Source organism: Erpetoichthys calabaricus, chromosome 10 (genome assembly GCF_900747795.2).
Source record: "Erpetoichthys calabaricus chromosome 10, fErpCal1.3, whole genome shotgun sequence".
NCBI classification, from domain to species: Eukaryota; Metazoa; Chordata; class Cladistia; order Polypteriformes; family Polypteridae; genus Erpetoichthys; species Erpetoichthys calabaricus.
The window spans coordinates 36,123,978-36,142,030 of NC_041403.2; the positions used below are offsets into that span (position 1 = coordinate 36,123,978).

At 37.4% G+C, this 18,053-nt stretch overlaps 1 protein-coding gene across 1 annotated transcript in view; it reads left to right on the forward strand.

Annotated features, from left to right (window-relative positions):
• Positions 1-10,401: 10,401 nt before the first annotated feature.
• The window catches only part of LOC114658938 (fibronectin type III domain-containing protein 7-like), a 37,169-nt gene continuing 29,517 nt past the window's right edge, over positions 10,402-18,053 (forward strand). Inside the window, exons 1-5 of the mRNA XM_028811084.2 lie at positions 10,402-10,589; positions 10,997-11,015; positions 13,416-13,673; positions 13,981-14,235; positions 16,040-16,300. Coding sequence (XP_028666917.1) covers positions 10,527-10,589; positions 10,997-11,015; positions 13,416-13,673; positions 13,981-14,235; positions 16,040-16,300 — 856 coding nt within the window. The 5' untranslated portion in view covers positions 10,402-10,526. The remainder of the gene's footprint in view (positions 10,590-10,996; positions 11,016-13,415; positions 13,674-13,980; positions 14,236-16,039; positions 16,301-18,053) is intronic.

Genomic DNA, 18,053 nt, shown 5'->3' on the forward strand with positions numbered 1-18,053 from the left:
GAGAGAAGTGGTCTGTCTTCTAGATCAGCAACTACAGCACTAAGGGAAAATATGATAGTTATAAGAGTACCGACTTTACACACCATTCCTTTTCATATCCCCTTCAGTTTGGTCATCATAAGGGCAGTAGAATGCTTACATTGGTCATACATGATATAGGCATAAAAGGCACATCTGCTTGTAGGGAGTGTATACTGATTTCTTTGTGGGGTCAGCAAACACCTTGTCTTCCCTGTACTGTTAACACATCACTTTGTCATCTTGCCACTTTCTATGAATTCACCTTCATGCTGTCAGTTGCACAAACAGAATTCACAGCCCTTTGGAGGACAAAGTTAATCTACACTAGCTTGCAGAGAACCTTTCTAAATGTTGATAATATTATGTGTTGTTTGTTTTTATTTTTATTTATTTGGTGGGGGGGGGGCATCTATATAATTTTAATTTGTCCTTGGGGGATAATAAAGTATCTATCTATCTATCTATCTATCTATCTATCTATCTATCTATCTATCTATCTATCTATCTATCTATCTATCTATCTATCTATCTGTCTGTCTGTCTGTCTGTCTGTCTGTCTGTCTGTCTGTCTGTCTGTCTGTCTGTCTGTCTGTCTGTCTGTCTTATGGATCCAGCATTTGGTTGGAATCTTGCATCCAGTCACTGGCCTTGTGGAGTTGGCATTTTCCCCTGTGTCTACAGTATGTAAAATTTCCTCCTAAATGTGCTAAGTTAACTGGAAATTCCAAATTGGCTCACTGTGGGTGAGTTACTTTTCCCTGTGATAGACTGTAGGGTTGTTTCCAGTCCTGTGCTGGTCCTTGACTACAATAAGTGACTTTAAGAATATAGTGTTACATTACTGTATAAAACTAGACAAAAATATTTCACAACTGGGTAGAAGTGCATATGGCAAAGTGTTTACACCTCCAAGTGAAACAAGAGTAAACGGGACAGTGGCCACTACCATTAAGCTGAATTTGTTCATTGTAGGTGTCAGGCTCTATCAAGGCTGTGTCTTGTCTCCACTCCTGTTTGTGGTGTTCTTGTACAGGATAAGAGATGAGATAAAACTCCATTAGTACAGGGTATCAGGTGGAACTAACCAACTGATACTAACAAGTTGTATAAACTTCTCTTTCTGTAAGGATAGCAGTCTTTAATTATTAATGGCAGCTTCTTCTTCAGGAATTTGCTTAGCCCTCTAAAGCAGATTGAGACAGACTGGATGAAGATGTGATATTAGATTAACTTTCTGATGTTTAGCAGGACTTAATAGTGGAAAGATGTTGCAAAACAATGGCCTCCAAGCTGGATTTTATAAAGAGCTATGGGATGTACTTGGTCCATACTTGTTGGCTGTTTTAGAGGCAGTATTAGGGCACATATAAGTCCTCTGTTTGAATTACAGAATGTTATGAAATGACTGGTCAACCGATTGTAGACTACAACATCCTTACTAATGTAATGCATCCAGATTAACACTGGTGTAACAGGCCCATTGATAACATCATTTACATATTATCAAACCTGTTCAACCCACTTCAGAGTCATAGTGGCTGGAGCCTGTGCCAGCTGTATCAGGGTAAAGTATGAAGCAGACTTGTAGAAGGTGCCAGGCCATCACTGGGCCCATTCACTCATGAATGAGACCAATGAATTAACCTGCTACTTATAACTAAGTCAAAAAGTAACTGAAGGTCAGTGCATACTTACATCGTCGGTCAGAGCATTTGGTCTTTGCCTAATTTTGTATCTTGAGTATACTGCTTGAGGTAATTCCTTTTCTCTGTTTCACTTTTTTGGCTATAATGTACTATTGGTGCTGAATTGTTTGAATTATTTATAGATGTTTATACAGTCCATTGGTATATGATTTCCAGTGATCCATAGTCTATTCTATTCATTACAAAAATGTATGAATAATTAAGAAAAATAAAAAACTTTGTTGTAAGTATTATTTTACACTATTAATATCATTGTTTATTTTGTAATTTTTCCTGTTTGTGTATGGTTGATTAATGATTTGTTGAATTATTGGCACTGAAGAAGGAACAGTTGGTCCCAAAACGCATAGACCATTCTACATAGTGGTTAGCTTCTCCACAAACTTCCAAAACATTTGAAGGCATTGTTTGGTCTTTTGAGTGGCTGTCTTCTACTGGCTCAAGATGGACCACCTCGAGTTGTATGCCATATGAGATGGACTCATTAACTTTGTCATGTGGAAAATTAGGAAAAATAACTTATGATTTTATTTTTGAACATTTTACAATAGTTCATGAAATGTTATGAGAAATTAGGAGTGCATTTCAATTGTTATAAATCTAAAAAGAATGTTAACAAATGTAGTGCAAATATAATAAAGATATTTTAAAATTTTGCTTTCTCACACTTTTACTTTTGAATTTTTCTTTTCATTTGAATAATGTGTAATGTGTAAACAAAACAAAACACAAAAAAAGTTTAATTGCGTTTATAAGAATTACTTATGAATACTTTCAAATCTCTTCGGTTTCTTTCAGTCCAGTGTCTCCTGACTCACCTGTATGAGAAAACCCCCATATATGATATACTGCTCAATGGGTCTTGCTGTCTACCTATACAAGATGTCAAGCTTATTGGGTTTCTCCCCTGTTTTTGTCCTTCTAGACCCAAAACTTCCTCATTTTTAACCCACTTTTCAACCAAATTTTCTGCAGAAAATTACACCGTTATGATAACCAATAGGTGTCTTCAGCAAAATGATCAGATGGACCTGAAGTTGTGCATGGCACATCAGACAACCCTAGGGGTTCACACCCTAATGAGATACAAGGGGTCAAAATTATTCATTTTCATAAAGCATAAAAAATGGGCAAAGATAAACTGGCACAAGGAGTGTTATTATTTAGTTATTAGTTTATGCTATTTTGTGCTGCAGAATACAATGCAGTGGCTCCCCTTAACACAAAAGTGATCAAAGCACATAAAAACTCTCCCTGGTTTAATGAAAACACTCGAGCTCTTAAATTAGAGTGTCAAAAACTGGAGCGCAGATGGAGAACAACAAAGCTACATGTCTTTCAAATCGCATGGACAGAGTGTTAATAAATATTAAAAAGCTCTCTTTAAAGCTCTCTCAGAATACTATTCTACAAGAATAGATAGCAATAATAAAAATCCTCAGGTACTATTTAGAACAGTTGCTAAATTAACAAATGGGCATTCAGATCTACAGTGCAAAATCCCAACAGATATTAGCAGTACAGACTTTATAAACTTCTTTAATGAAAAAATTAAAAATATAAGATCCCAGATCTCAGCATCACAGTACAAACCACATACTAGCTTAGCAGACCCTGTTCACATTGCATTCAGCACTTTAGTAATTTTAATCCTGTAACTGAGCAGGAAGTCTTAACTTTAATTTCTAAAATGAAACCCACTACTTGTTCCCTAGATCCAGTGCCAACAAAACTAGTAAAAAGTGCAATGGATGTTCTTGCAGCGCCTATTCTAAACATTATCAGCAGTTCATTATTGCATGGCGCAGTACCTGATGCCCTAAAACTGTCAGTCATTAAATCATTACTTAAAAAGTCAGACCTAAACCCACACATACTAAATAATTATAGGCCTATTTCAAATTTAGCCTTTCTCTGTAAAATACTAGAAAAAGTAGTCGCCAATCAGCTTCAGTCACACCTTATACATTACAATCGATGAGTGGTGGCTCTGAGGCTAGAGATCTGCGCTGGCAATCGGAAGGTTGCCAGTTCGAATCCCGTAAATGCCATTAGAGACTCTGCTCTGTTGGGCCCTTGAGCAAGGCCCTTAACCTGCAATTGCTGAGTGCATTGAGTAGTGAGAAAAGCGCTATATAAATGCAATAAATTATTATTATTACAATTTATTTGAAAAATTCTAGTCTGGTTTCCGCACTGGTCATAGTACAGAAACGGCACTAACGTGGGTTGTAAACGACATTCTGATATCCTCTGATGAAGGAAATTCCACTGTAATTTTGTTGTTTGACTTAAGTGCAGCATTTGACACCATTGACCATTCTGTTTTACTGCACAGGCTAGAAAATGATGTTGGCCTTACAGGCACTGTGCTCGCTTGGTTTAGCTCTTATTTATCAAATCGATTCCAATATGTACAGAAATGTGCTGACAGTACTCCATCATTATACACAGAAGTGAGCTATAGTGTCCCGTAGGGCTCAGTACTGGGACCTTTACTGTTTTCACTTTACATGCTTCCACTGGGATCTCTCATTAGGAAACATAATGTTAATTTTCACTTGTATGCAGATGACACCCAGTTATACATTTCATTTAGATCAAATGAAGTTTCTCCAATGTTGTCTTTAATTAGTTGTGTTAGTGAATTAAAGGAGTGGATGGATGAGATCTACTTGTCTTTAAACACAGATAAAACAGAGATGTTAATTGTTGGAGGGAATGATGCTGATCACAACAATATTTTGTCATTATTTAACTCAGTTGGAATCACCATTAATTTTACTGAATCAGTCCACAATCTAGGAGTTATCTTTGACTCTAGCATGTCATTTAAAGTGCATATTACAAAGTTGTCCAAATTATGTTTGTTCCATCTTAAAAATGTTGGGAAATTAAGGCGCTTTCTAAACAAACAGGATTCTGAGAAATTAATTCATGCATTTATTTCTAGTAGGATTGACTACTGCAATGCGGTGTTCACTGGATGTTCAAACTGTTCTTTATACAGCCTCCAGTTAATCCAAAATGCTGCTGCAAGAATTATTACAAGAACAAGAAAATATGAACACATAACTCCATTTCTTAAATCCTCACACTGGCTCCCGGTTAAGTTTAGGGCAGATTTCAAAATCCTCCTTTTAACATATAAAGCATTAAATGGTCGAGGTCCGGCTTACTTGTCTGAACTTATCATGACTTACAAACCAGAGCGCACATTAAGATCTCAAGATGCCGGTCTACTTATGGTTCCAAGAATTAATAAAATAACAGTGGTAGGTCGAGCGTTTAGTTACAGGGCCCCTAAACTGTGGAATGGTCTGCCTGCTCCTATAAGAGATGCTCCTTCGGTGTCAGCTTTTATATCCAAGCTGAAGTTTCACTACTTCAGTTTAGCATATCCTGTCTAGAGCTGCTGATTAACTGTACAGACTGCATCTCAGTTGTTAGTCATTAGCACTAAAACATAAGTGACATGATTGTTATAATTTGTTACTAACACTGACCTATTCTGTTTCTCTTCTCGGTACTCAAATGTGGCACTTGGTACCACGGCCCACCTGCCAAGTTGTTTTGCCTGCCTAAGGTAAAGTCATCCCTGATGGAAGATTGCAGGAATCGTGGGGTAGAGGGGTCCTTTCATCGGATTGGCTGGCCCAGCGCTGTTTCAGCTGTGGAATGGCCAAATGGGGGAGGCAGCTTGATGGCTGAGGTCTCCAGGACTCTAAACAAATCCAAATTATTATTATTATTATTATGTGATTTCATCTACTGTTAAATTCTACTCCGTATTTGTAAAATTTTTATTTTTATACTGTATTGAGAATTTGTTCTGTTATGTGTATTGTATTGTATTGACTCCCTTCTTTTTGACACCCACTGCACGCCCACCCTACCTGGAAAGGAGTCTCTTTTTGAACTGCCTTTCCCAAGATTTCTTCCATTTTTTTCCCTACAAGGGTTTTTTTTGGGAGTTTTTCCTTGTCTTCTTAGAGAGTCAAGGCTGGGGGGTTGTCAAGAGACAGGGCATTGCGGCACTTCTTGTGTGATATTGGGCTATACAAAAATAGATTGTATTGTATTGTAATACAATTTTTGATATTTTGATTGCTTACTGGTGATCATAGCTATCTAAGAGAAGGTTAAAAGTGGCAGATTTCAAACATAAGCATATGGGGTATCATTTTGAAGTATTTCAAAACCAGTAATTATAAATATGAGGTTAATTTACATTTTTGATCCTTTATAGGGATCTACCCCTCTATTGACCTCTATCAGAGGAACAAAATGACAGGTTTCTATTACAATTGAGGACATTTACATTGAAACAAACATTTTAATAATTTAAATATCTGACCCAACTATTCTTCAGTTTCTTCATATTCTTATGTAATTCTACCTCATGAAGTAAATCATTACATTTCCTATGAATATATATGAATATGTCTCGCGCTATGAGGAGAGCTAAGTGGGCCTTCAGCAGCACCAGAGACACATGTCGTATGTGGCAGGGCATTCAGACAATTACAAACTACAAGCCCAACCCACACAGCAGCGATGGTGATGCCTCCCTACCAGATGAGCTGAACAACTTTGCACGGTTTGAGGCGCAGAACAAAGAGCCTATGAGAAAAGCAACACCTCCCTCCACTGACCAGGTACTCTGTCTCTCCACAACTGACGTGAAGAAGACTCTATCCAGAGTCAATCCACGCAAGGCTGCAGGACCTGACAACATACCTGGGCGTGTGCTCAAATAATGCACCGATCAACTGGCTTGTGTCCTCATAGACATCTTCAACACATCTCTGAGCCAGTCGTCAGTCCCAGCATGCTTCAAGTCGATCACCATCATACCAGTGCTGAAGAAGTCATCAGTGACATGCTTGAATGACTAGTTGCACTCACGCCAATCATCATGAAGTGCTTCGAAAGGTTAGTCATGTCACACATAAAGACTAATCTCCCTGACTCCCTCGACCATCTTCAGTTTGCATACCGCTCAAACAGGTCAACTGAGGATGCCATATGCTCTGCCCTTCACCTCTCACAGACACATCTGGATAAAAAAAGACACATGTCAGGATGCTATTCATAGGCTTTAGCTCCGCCTTCAGCACAATCATCCCTCAAAAGCTGGTTGTAAAACTGAGCAGGTTTTTCCTGAACACCACCCTCTACAATTGGATCCTGGACTTCTTAACAGAGAGGCCCCAGTCAGTTCGGATGGGCTACAACACTTCCAGCATCATCACACTGAGCACAGGAGCGCCACAGGGCTGCGTGCTTAGTCCACTGCTCTACACCCTGCTGACTCACAACTGCACAGCCACGCACAACACCAACCACATCATCAAGTTTGCGGATGATACGACGGTGCTGGGACTGATAAGCAGGGATGATGAAAGAGCATACAGAGATGAGGTGGAACGGCTGTCCGCATGGTGTGAAGACAATAATCTTCCTCTCAATGTCGACAAGACAAAAGAGATAATCGTGGACGTCAGAAAATCACATCCTGCCCACATCCCACTCAGCATCAACGATTCAGATGTGGAGACTGTTAGGAGTACCAAGTTCTTCGGTGTGCACATAACTGAGGAACTTACATGCTGCATAACACCTCATCACTAATCAAGAAAGCCCAGCAGAGACTACACTTTCTGAGGTGGCTGAAGCGAGCAAGTCGCTTCCCCTTTCCATCCTCACCATGTTCTACAGAGGCACCATTGAGAGTGTTCTGACCAGCTGCATCACTGCCTGGTATGGCAACTGCAATATGTCCAACCACAAGCGCCTGCAAAAGATAGTGAAGACAGCAGAAAACATTATTAGGGTGCCAATCCCTTCACTAAAGGACATATTTTACAAATGCAGTGTCCGCAAGGCCTGCAACATTGTGCAGGACCCCTTACACCCCTCACATGGACTTTTCAGACTTCTGCCATCCAAGAGAAGATACTGCAGCATCAGAGCCAGATCTGCCAGGCTGCAGGATAGTTTTTACCCCCAAGCTGTCAGACTCCTTAACACCAGGCTGCCCCCTGGGATCTTCCACACTGCCTTAACCACCTCTAAAAACAGAACTTTTATACATGCAAGCCATTTTCCTGCAAAGACGAGTGTGAAAAGAACTGAAAATCTCATACTGACCTTTAAGCATTTTGCACACTGCACTTTGACATTCTTTGATATCCTTCTGCTGTAAAACATTCTGACCTGTCATTGTTTACACATGTCTTAAACAACTATTATCATAACTGAGTCATGCTGCCATTTCTATACTACCTCACACTGTGCTGTATTATCTATATCTATTATTTATTTATTACACATTTATTGACTATATTTATGTATCTAGATTGCACAATACCATACATTGCATCAATGTTCATATTGCTTACTACACGTCAATATTGCTGCTACTTCTTTGTCTTGTCTTTACACAATGTCTAGTTTGTGTTTTAATTTAAATTTTACATTTTTATTTTAATTCTAATTTTAATTTAATTTTTAATTGTTATTTGTACTTCATGATGTTAAAACTGTGGACCCTCAGCTGCGCAATTTCGTCTATCTGTATTGATTGTGTATATCTATTGTATATGGTTGAGATGACAATAAAGTTCGCTTTGACTTTAACTTTGAAATTAGAGGGTGCTTACATTCAGAATTTTTTTTTAATTTTACAGTATCTCTATCAGACTTAATAATGAAGTATCTATCTATCTATCTATCTATCTATCTATCTATCTATCTATCTATCTATCTATCTATCTATCTATCTATCTATCTATCTATCTATCTATCTATCTATCTATCTATCTATCTAAATAGAAGTGTCATCTACAAAATTGCATTGTTTTCAGCACATGCAAGGAATTTGTGTTTTTATATTTTACAATAATGCAATGAATGCCGTTCTGGGCAAGTTTGGAAACTGAAAATGATACACGGCTTAGTCACTGAATCACACTGTCTTCAACTATTTATGTTACATTATAGCGCACCTCTCTGTTTATGTATCGATTGATGACTTTTATGTATCTGTAAATCTAGCTTAGACTTCAAAGACAACAGAATTGGAAACAAACCCAACAAGACGTTTTAAGTATCAACATTTCTGTTAGGACAATGCATTTACTTTATGTGTTCATTTTAATTGCTGTCTGTCTGTATCCATCTACAACAACAACAGCAACAACATTTATTTATATAGCACATTTTCATACAAAAAGTAGCTCAAATTGCTTTACATAATGAAGAAAAGAAAAATAAAAGACAAAATAAGAAATTAACATAAGACAACATTAGTTAACACAGAAAAAGAGTAAGGTCCGATGGCCATGGGGGACAGGAGAAAAAAAATGATGATGATGGTCATGCAGACTTCTGGCTTTTAATCCATCACTGTTGGAACATCACGGTGCTTTGAGTATTACGCCGCCACCACCAAAAGGACACCGGAAAAGGAAACAGAAGAGAGAGTAGGGGTTAGTACAGATTTTAGAGCCACCATGAATAGTTATTATAATGAATTGGATATACAGAGTATCAGGATTATATTACAGTGAAGTTATGAGAAGGTCATGTTAAAATAATGTGTTTTCAGCAGTTTTTTGAAGTGCTCCACTGTATTAGCCTGGCGAATTCCTACTGGCAGGCTATTCCAGATTTTAGGTGCATAACAGCAGAAGGCCACCTCACCACTTCTTTTAAGTTTTGCTCTTGGAATTCTAAGGAGACACTCATTTGAGGATCTGAGGTTACGATTTGGAACATAAGATGTCAGACATTCTGATATATAAGATGGGGCGAGATTATTTAAGGCTTTATAAACCATAAGCAGAATTTTAAAGTCAATCCTGAATGACACAGGTAACCAGTGTAGTGACATCAAAACTGGAGAAATGTGTTCGGATTTTCTTTTCCTGGTTAGGATTCTAGCAGCTGCATTCTGCACTCGTTGCAAACGATTTATGTCTTTTTTGGGTATTCCTGAGAGGATTGCGTTACAGTAATCTAGTCGACTGAAAACAAACGCGTGAACTAATTTCTCAGCATCTTTCAGTGATATAAGAGGTCTAACTTTTGCTATATTTCTTAAGTGAAAAAATGCTGCCCTAGTGATCTGATTAATATGCGATTTAAAATTCAGATTACAGTCAACAGTTACCCCTAAGGTTTTTACCTCCGTCTTGACTTTTAATCCTAATGTATCCAGTTTATTTCTAATAGCCTCATTGTATCCATTATTGCCAATCTATCCAATAATTTCCGAAAAATTCAGTGCCACACTGAGCCTATCCGTGTAGCATTCTGCGCCAGGCAGGACCACTCCAGAATGCTGTAGCTAGGACCACCTCGGATACTCTCCGAGTACACACACCTGCACGGTGGAGCATCCATTTATTCGAACACGCACGGGTTAGAGATGTGAGATCAAAACCTGACAAGGCAGATAAAATCTCAGCAATGTGCTGGAAACAGAAAGAAAACGCCACACAGACGCGAGCCCGTTCGGTAGCCCTGACTTCACTGTAAAAACACGAAAAAGAGCAGGAGACGCGTTGTACTTCTGTTGGCGCAGGTGTGGGCGTGGCTACAGTGCCAATAGGTCCATAGACACGCTTGGAGGCGGGGTTTCATCCTTTCTATTTATTCCCAGCGGCAGAGTAGTGAGCCCAAAAGGTATTAGAAAAAGTGCTAAACCTATCTATTCGTTCACGTTGAATGCTAGACGTGAATTAGATTAGTCTTATTTACTTTTGGATCCAAGGAGAATTAGTAATCATCATCATGGGAACTCATAACGTAAATGTACTTATTTTCATCACTTTAATTTGCTTCTTAACAAAACAGGTGAGTACCCGAAATATAACATCTTTCCAGTAATCGTCACACTATTGAGCAAAAATAAAACTAGACTACTTTATGGAATTTAGCTAATAATAAATTAAAGAAAAGGAGCTGTCATTTGTTTGCGTGTCTTCAATTTGACCCGAGAGAAAAGGAAAGGATTTATAAACGCGAACACTGCTCCTTTATCCACGCCTGTCAGCGACTCGGTGCCTCTGGCTTCAGGGTCAACAGACAAATTCATTCAGGGAAAAATGAAACCAGAAACTGAATCCCGGGTAAGAATTTAAAAACTGTAGTGTGAGTAATACGAAGACTGTGTGTGCCGCATTCGTGTGCGGGTTTTTGCTCTGAAAATAGTAGACACTGCCGAGAAACACAAGTTTTTACAATGTTCTCTTCAATTTCAGGTCACGGCTGGACAAAAAGGTAAATTTTATATTCAGTTCATATTCATTTCAAAACTTTAATTTTCAATTTCAGGCGCATTTCTATTATTTGTAAGTTTTCTCTTAATATACAGTTAAAGCATACATAAAAAATAAATAACAAATGAAAACGCTATACACGAAAAATGACACCCACCAACGATCACATTTGAGTACATTACACCATTTACATTTACTGGATATTTTAAAATATTTCTATATCTATGCGTTTGTGTAAACTATCCAAATACATTTCAGTTAACTTTAATTAATGCATAGAATAAATTATTCGTGACAAGTCATAAAAAAACAGCTAATGGGTTTTATAAGTTTTGTTTAACTAACAGTATAGTTTGAACATGGTTTGAGATAGATATTGTTTTTGTGTTATTTACTAAGCTCAACAAAGGGGACTTGGGGTTCCGTTTATCGTTACATTTTTTTTTTTAGAAATTATTGGTTTATGACGTATCATTTTGTTTATTGCCTATTTCCCATTCTTTTTGTAATAAGAGTTGAAAACAATTACAGTTGAAACGATCCGTTTCTGAAACTTTAATGTCTTCAATCACAGCAACATTACGTTTTCTCTAGAAATTTAAATCCCAGATGTGCGATATATAATAATAAGATTTTTTTCCATTACTTGAAGCCCCAATTGTTAATAACAGTAGAATTTATTGCTACGATGAATTAAATCCTAAGTTTGCTTGTAATTGTAAACTTACTAGTTATAGCCATACATAAAAACGGAACGTTCATATAAAGATTGGTAATATCAATTTATACTATTGATAGTTTTTTGTGTGTTTTTTAATTTTATTTGAAGAAAATAACATTGCATACAATCAAGTTGAACTTATACAACAAATGACTTTAAAGTCAAACAAAAAAAGGCAGAAAAAAATAAGAACGTTAAAAAGGAAAGCAGGAATAAAAAGAGACCAAACTAACAAACAACGTTCAATCCCCACCCATGAGGAAGGGAGGAGAGCCAAGAGAAAGGGAAAAAATAGTTAGGAAAGAAAAAAAGAAAAGAAAGGAAATTGTTCCTTTCCCCTGATGTAAATGCTTATTCTAAAATGTATTAATTAGATCTTGTCATATTTTTAAAAAAAGTTTCAAACAGATACTCTAAGTGAGAATTAGATTTTTTCCAATTTCAAATAGTATAGTACATCTTATCTTACAGTATCTTTTACAGCTGGGTTGGGATTCTTCCAGTTAAGCAAGATCAGTCTACGTGCTAGTAGTGTGGTATAAGCAATTACAGTATACTCAATTTGTCCTTCTCCACTTTAAGCCCATCTGAGAGTACCCCAAACATGGCTGTTAATGGGTTAGAAGTGATTGTGACCTCAAGGCTGTCTGATAAGCATTCAAAGATTTTGGTCTGGAACGTCATTAATTTGGTGCACATCCAGAGCATGTGGTCCACTGGGCTGGAGCTAAATTGCAATGCTCATAGGTTGGATCTTGATCTGGAAACATTTTGGACAATTTTAAATGAGATAGATGTGCTCGATGAAAGATTTTAAGTCAAATGATTGAATGCTTTGCCTATATAGAGCTAAAGTATATTCTCTGTATGGCTACCTTCCACTCCTTTTCTGAGATATTAATTGAAAGATCCTTTACATTTTTGTTATGCAACTTTACATTTCACAGGAACAAATGTATTACATACTGGGAAATAACTGAAAACAATCTAGCTATAATATACCATTATCCAACCTGTTTAATCCAATTCAGGATCATAGGGAAGCAATACAATACTCATAAATGTGATAGACAAATCCAGAGATTTAAGTGTTTATTAGCTGTTATAATATTATTAATATATTATTATTATTATAAGCTATTATTAAATCTGCTTCTGTTTTGAAAGCTATGGATGATTAAGAAACTATTCAAATTTAACACCTCTAAAGAGTCATCCCACCCAAGAGATTGTATTCTGTTCTGAAGATAGATAGATAGATAGATAGATAGATAGATAGATAGATAGATAGATAGATAGATAGATAGATAGATAGATAGACAGACAGACAGATAGATAGATAGATAGATAGATAGATAGATAGATAGATAGATAGATAGATAGATAGATAGATAGATAGATAGATAGATAGATAGATAGACCAAAACTAAAAATGGATTTTCTTACAAGTGCAGCACTTTCACCCAATCACTGAAATCGTTTTACAATTCAATGCAAAGTGTTAAAAAATAGTGTTCTTCATTAATGAAAATGTTCTAGCATATTAATTTATGATAATTGTGATATTTAAAAAAAGTTACAATTTCCCATAATAGCAATATGTCCATGAATGGTGGATTAATGTGTGAGGAATGTTGGTGTTTTTCATTTTGCTAACACTATTTCTAACCTGTATTGCAGGGTTTCAGGTTTCTCTCTATACAGTGACATCGAAAAGCATTTCAGTGCAGTGGACAAAGCTGGCAGGAACCCACTCATTCATGGTCACTGCTACTCCTAAAAATGTCCTTGGTACTCCAGTGTTTGTTCAGTTCAATGAAGCAATATTAATTGGAACAGTTGGTTCTCTGCTTTCAAACACCATCTATACTGTTAGAGTGGAAGCACTGGACTCCTCTGGCAATGTTTTGGCCCAGTCAGAGATGGAGCAGCTTACAGGTAGGCAGTGAAACTCTAGAGTAGAGTTACATTGCACAGTATGTCATTAAATACTGACATTATTCAACTGAAAAGAAATAACCCCATTGAGTATTGGCTCATAAATTGTGTATATAGGAAATACTAATATGTGCTTAGAATTATATGTGATAAATGTTTAGTGTGTAATTTAAATATACATGAATTTATTTATTTTAAAAAGTAGTCATAATTAAATGGTTTAGTTTAAGTAATGCATATTTCTTATTTTGAATGTTTAGCCATTTAATACAGTTTTATTCCTGTCTAACAAATTACCATTTTCCAGCCCCTGACGTGCCCAGCATTGAGCAGGCCTATTCCAAACTGAGTAACAGCATCACAGTAGAATGGACAACACGTACTGGTGCCACTGGCTATATTTTAAGAGCCCAGTCTGGTAAATCCATAATTGAAACCACAGTCGGAAGCTCACCTGGAACACTGAGTAACCTAAAGCCTGCTTCAGAGTATACGATCACAGTCATGTCTGTTAACACAGGAGGAAGAAGCCAGCCATCCAGGCCAAAGAAAGCAAAGACAGGTATAGTGGCATGTAGAAAGATTGGATGAAATTTCCGTTCTGTATATCTTTCCAGATATTGTCCTTTTGAAGCCTGGGCTTATGTGATTGAATATTCATCCCTATCTCTAGCAAGACTAATCTGGAAAATTGAATTTACGTGTATTTGTATTATGGTGGCACAGTGGGTAGTGCTGCTGCCTTGCAGTCAGGAGACCTGGGTTTGCTTCCCGGGTCCTCCCTGCGTGGAGTTTGTATGTTCTCCCTGTGTCTGTGTGGGTTTCTTCCGGGTACTCCGGTTTCCTCCCACAGTCCAAAGACATGCTGGTTAGGTGCATTGGCGATTCTAAATTGTCCCTAGTGTGTGCTTGGTGTGTGTGTGTGCCCTGTGGTGGGCTGGTGCCCTGCCCAGGGTTTGTTTCCTGCCTTGCACCCTGCATTGGCTGGGATTGGCTCCAGCAGACCCCCGTGACCCTGTAGCTAGGATAGCGGGTTGGATAATGGATGGATGGATGTATTTGCATTTTGTATCATCCTATTGTTGTATGGGATACTATAGTTTGAGGAGGAAACATGGCTTTAAATCAGTTACTTTGATTTACATCCCTTTCATAGTCTGCATATTCTTCCTATATTTCTCTAGGTTTATTATGAGTTCTTTGGTTACCTTTTATAGTCCGAAGACATGCTATTGGATTTATTTTTATGTATTGTATATGTAATAGCATGGGATATAACATCAAGGGTAAGTTTGTGCCTATGTCTGCTGTTGCCAAGATAGTCTCCTGCTCTTTGTGACTTTGATCAGAAAAAGTGGGTCATCAGTGTCAACGTGGAGGAGAAATTCAAGATGCTTTTGGTGTAAGAACAGAAGATGCAAGCCAATACATTCAATGTCTGGAAGAACACACTATAAACACAAAAAATAATTAAAAAAGGAACAAATTCCAAACTTTTCCAGAGTCCTTTAAAGGGAATTTCCGTTTTTTTTGTGTGCATTATGACAGGGCCAATGTTGAAAAGGCCACAAACAGCATTTGTTTTATATAGCACCTTTATGTGGTGAACACCATCCTAGAGTCGCTTTACAAGAAGAGGTTTATTGCTTGTATTTTTCTACAGGCTTGTTGAGCTGCTCAGGGGCACACCATAAGTCAGATGTTGAAACTGAGCTGACGGTGATGTAATCTGAAATCCATGGCATTAAATATTTGACCTCATAGTGTATACAGTACATAATACTCAATACCCTGAGCCAATTTGTGTATTGGTTACTTGGACATTTGAGAGTTTCTATTTTCCTTCTACATTTCTAGGTTTGATATGGCCTAAATTCTGATTTAAATAATCCGATCATCACCAAAATTTTTTGTTTTTTAATGCAGACTGTTTAAAAAAAACAACGACTTACTTATGTTCTCTACCAATTTACCCCAGTTCGTCATTTTCATACAGTTAACAGGATATAACAGGGTGCTTCCATCCAGCACACATTGGAATTTGCCCATTAATATTTCATGGATTTCAAAATGTAAATAACAGAAAATGCTACTACAGTTAACAAATGAAATCAAATGGGCATTCAATTTAAAATAATGATTGAAGCCACAGAAAAGAGCATTGTGTCTTTTTAAGGCATGTAAGATGGGTTTGACATTGAATAATTCTCAGGGGAGAACAAATGCAGCTTAAGATTATCCAGGTATTCCTGTTAGTACAAGCAACAGATACAAAAACGCAAACTTATCCCATTACTATATCTGCAATTTGGGACTTTTCCTGCCAGCTCTGAATTTGTTCTTTTTTTCTTCTTTTCTGCCATCAGTTTTGGCAGCTCCTAACCTAACCTTGAGTTCGCCCAGCAATGACACCATAGTAGTATCCTGGAGCCCCGTCTTCATGGCAGCAGGTTGTCAGCTGTCCATCATGAGGTCTGATGGATTGGGGAGTCGAATGAAGACCAATGCTTCACAGAGCTATGTCACATTTACTGGACTGGAAGCTGGTATCACCTATATCATAAAGGCCAATGCATATGATGCTGATTACACCCTGGGAGATGATGCTACTGTTAGTCAAATAACAAGTAAGGTTATTACTTCTGAATTGTTGTTTCTGCTTTTTTTGTTCCTGTTATGTGAAATTAAAATGTATGTATAATGGAAATATGTGTGGTTCCACTTCTCTGTGTGACTAGTGTTTAGACAGGTTATGCTGCCTTTTTGATCCATGTTAGGAGTCACTTTTAAGGCTGGTGGTATGGTCTGGTGACTAAGGAGTTAAACAGAAACAAGACTGAAGACAGAATTCCACTCATTGGCTTACTATATGAATTAAAGAAAGTTGCTTCATTTGCCTGGTTCTGACTGAAAACTGTAAATACACAACCTCCTTTAAGTATAAAACATATAGAGTAGTGTGCATTCTGGAGAAGTGACTAAATGAAAGTAAATAATTCCATTACAGTGTTTTCTTTACTATATTATGATTAAAGTCATACATTTGCTTATTGTACTAAAATATTGGTGACTGAAGCATCTAGTATTCATTGACTAACTTGGTAAGCAAAAAACAAATGCTGAAGGTGACTATTATTATTAGATGGGTATGTGTTATGAAAAATAGATTTTTGATTTTGTGTTTTAGAGCACTCACGGTTAACAAGAGACCGAGGGAGCAGAGGTTATTCCAGGGTGGTTCTAAACAAGGAAAAGGCTTCTTAATGGAGAGACATTTTAAAATTAAAAATATATATATATTCATATAGGAGAAGGGAGAGTTTCTTCTTGTGTCAGTGTGGATGGAGAGGGACAACCACAGCCACTAGACTAGTAGTCCTCCATCATTGCAGGTTTGTCTCTGAATGCAAAAAAGAGAGAAAAATAAATGGTTTTGTGTCAGGGGAATAAGCAGCCAATATTTCTCCAGCATAACAGAGGTCAGAGAACGAGTAATTGGCTGATATAGATCTTTTAGGCAGGGGAAGATGGGACCATGCTGCCCAAAACAGAGAGAAGACATCCTCCAGGAAGCTGATTTTAATGACCAGTAAACAGTTGGAATATGGTTCACCCATGGAGTTATAAGTGGCACTGAGAGTTTATACTGTAACTCTATAATATTGTAGCAAAGTCCTGGTTATGGAAGTAATAGTGGGGTTTGGCAGGTACTGTACGTAGTCCTCTGGCAGTTTCAATTTAAATTTAGAATAGGAGTATGGCAGAGGTCAGAGGTGAAGAGAGAGAGAGAGAGGGAGAGGGAGAGAAATAAAGGTGTCAGAGAGTCAGTCAATCACCTCCATAGGTAGGTCTAGTGAAGGGGTCTCCAACTCCAGTCCTGGAGAGCTACTGTGGCTGCAGGTTTTCATTCTAACCCTTTTCTTAATTAGTGACCAGATTTTGCTGCTAATTAACGTTTTTGCCTTAATTTTAATTGATGCACAACTTAAGATTCAGACCCCTTAATTATTTCATTTTTCTTTAATTAGCAACCAAAAAATATTAAGACACAAAATGAACTAGCACATAAACAACAACCAGCGTCCATCAAACAATAACTGAAAATAAAGAAAGGTGAAGGCCTCAGTAATGTTCAGGTCCACAAAACATTTTGACAGCGCTCTTAAAAAAGAAAAGCAAACAGTTTTGGAAATGTCTGCCATGGCAGAATGAGCACCATGGAATTAAATAACTGGTTTACTCAGCAACAAGAATTGGCTTCAAGTTAAGAAACTGAATTAAGTGAAGTTGGTTGGAGTTTGAGGCCCCATCTGTTGGCTCACTTCACATCAAATTTATGTTTAGGTGCCGTTTAAGGAAAAAAAAATCAATTCAGTGGTC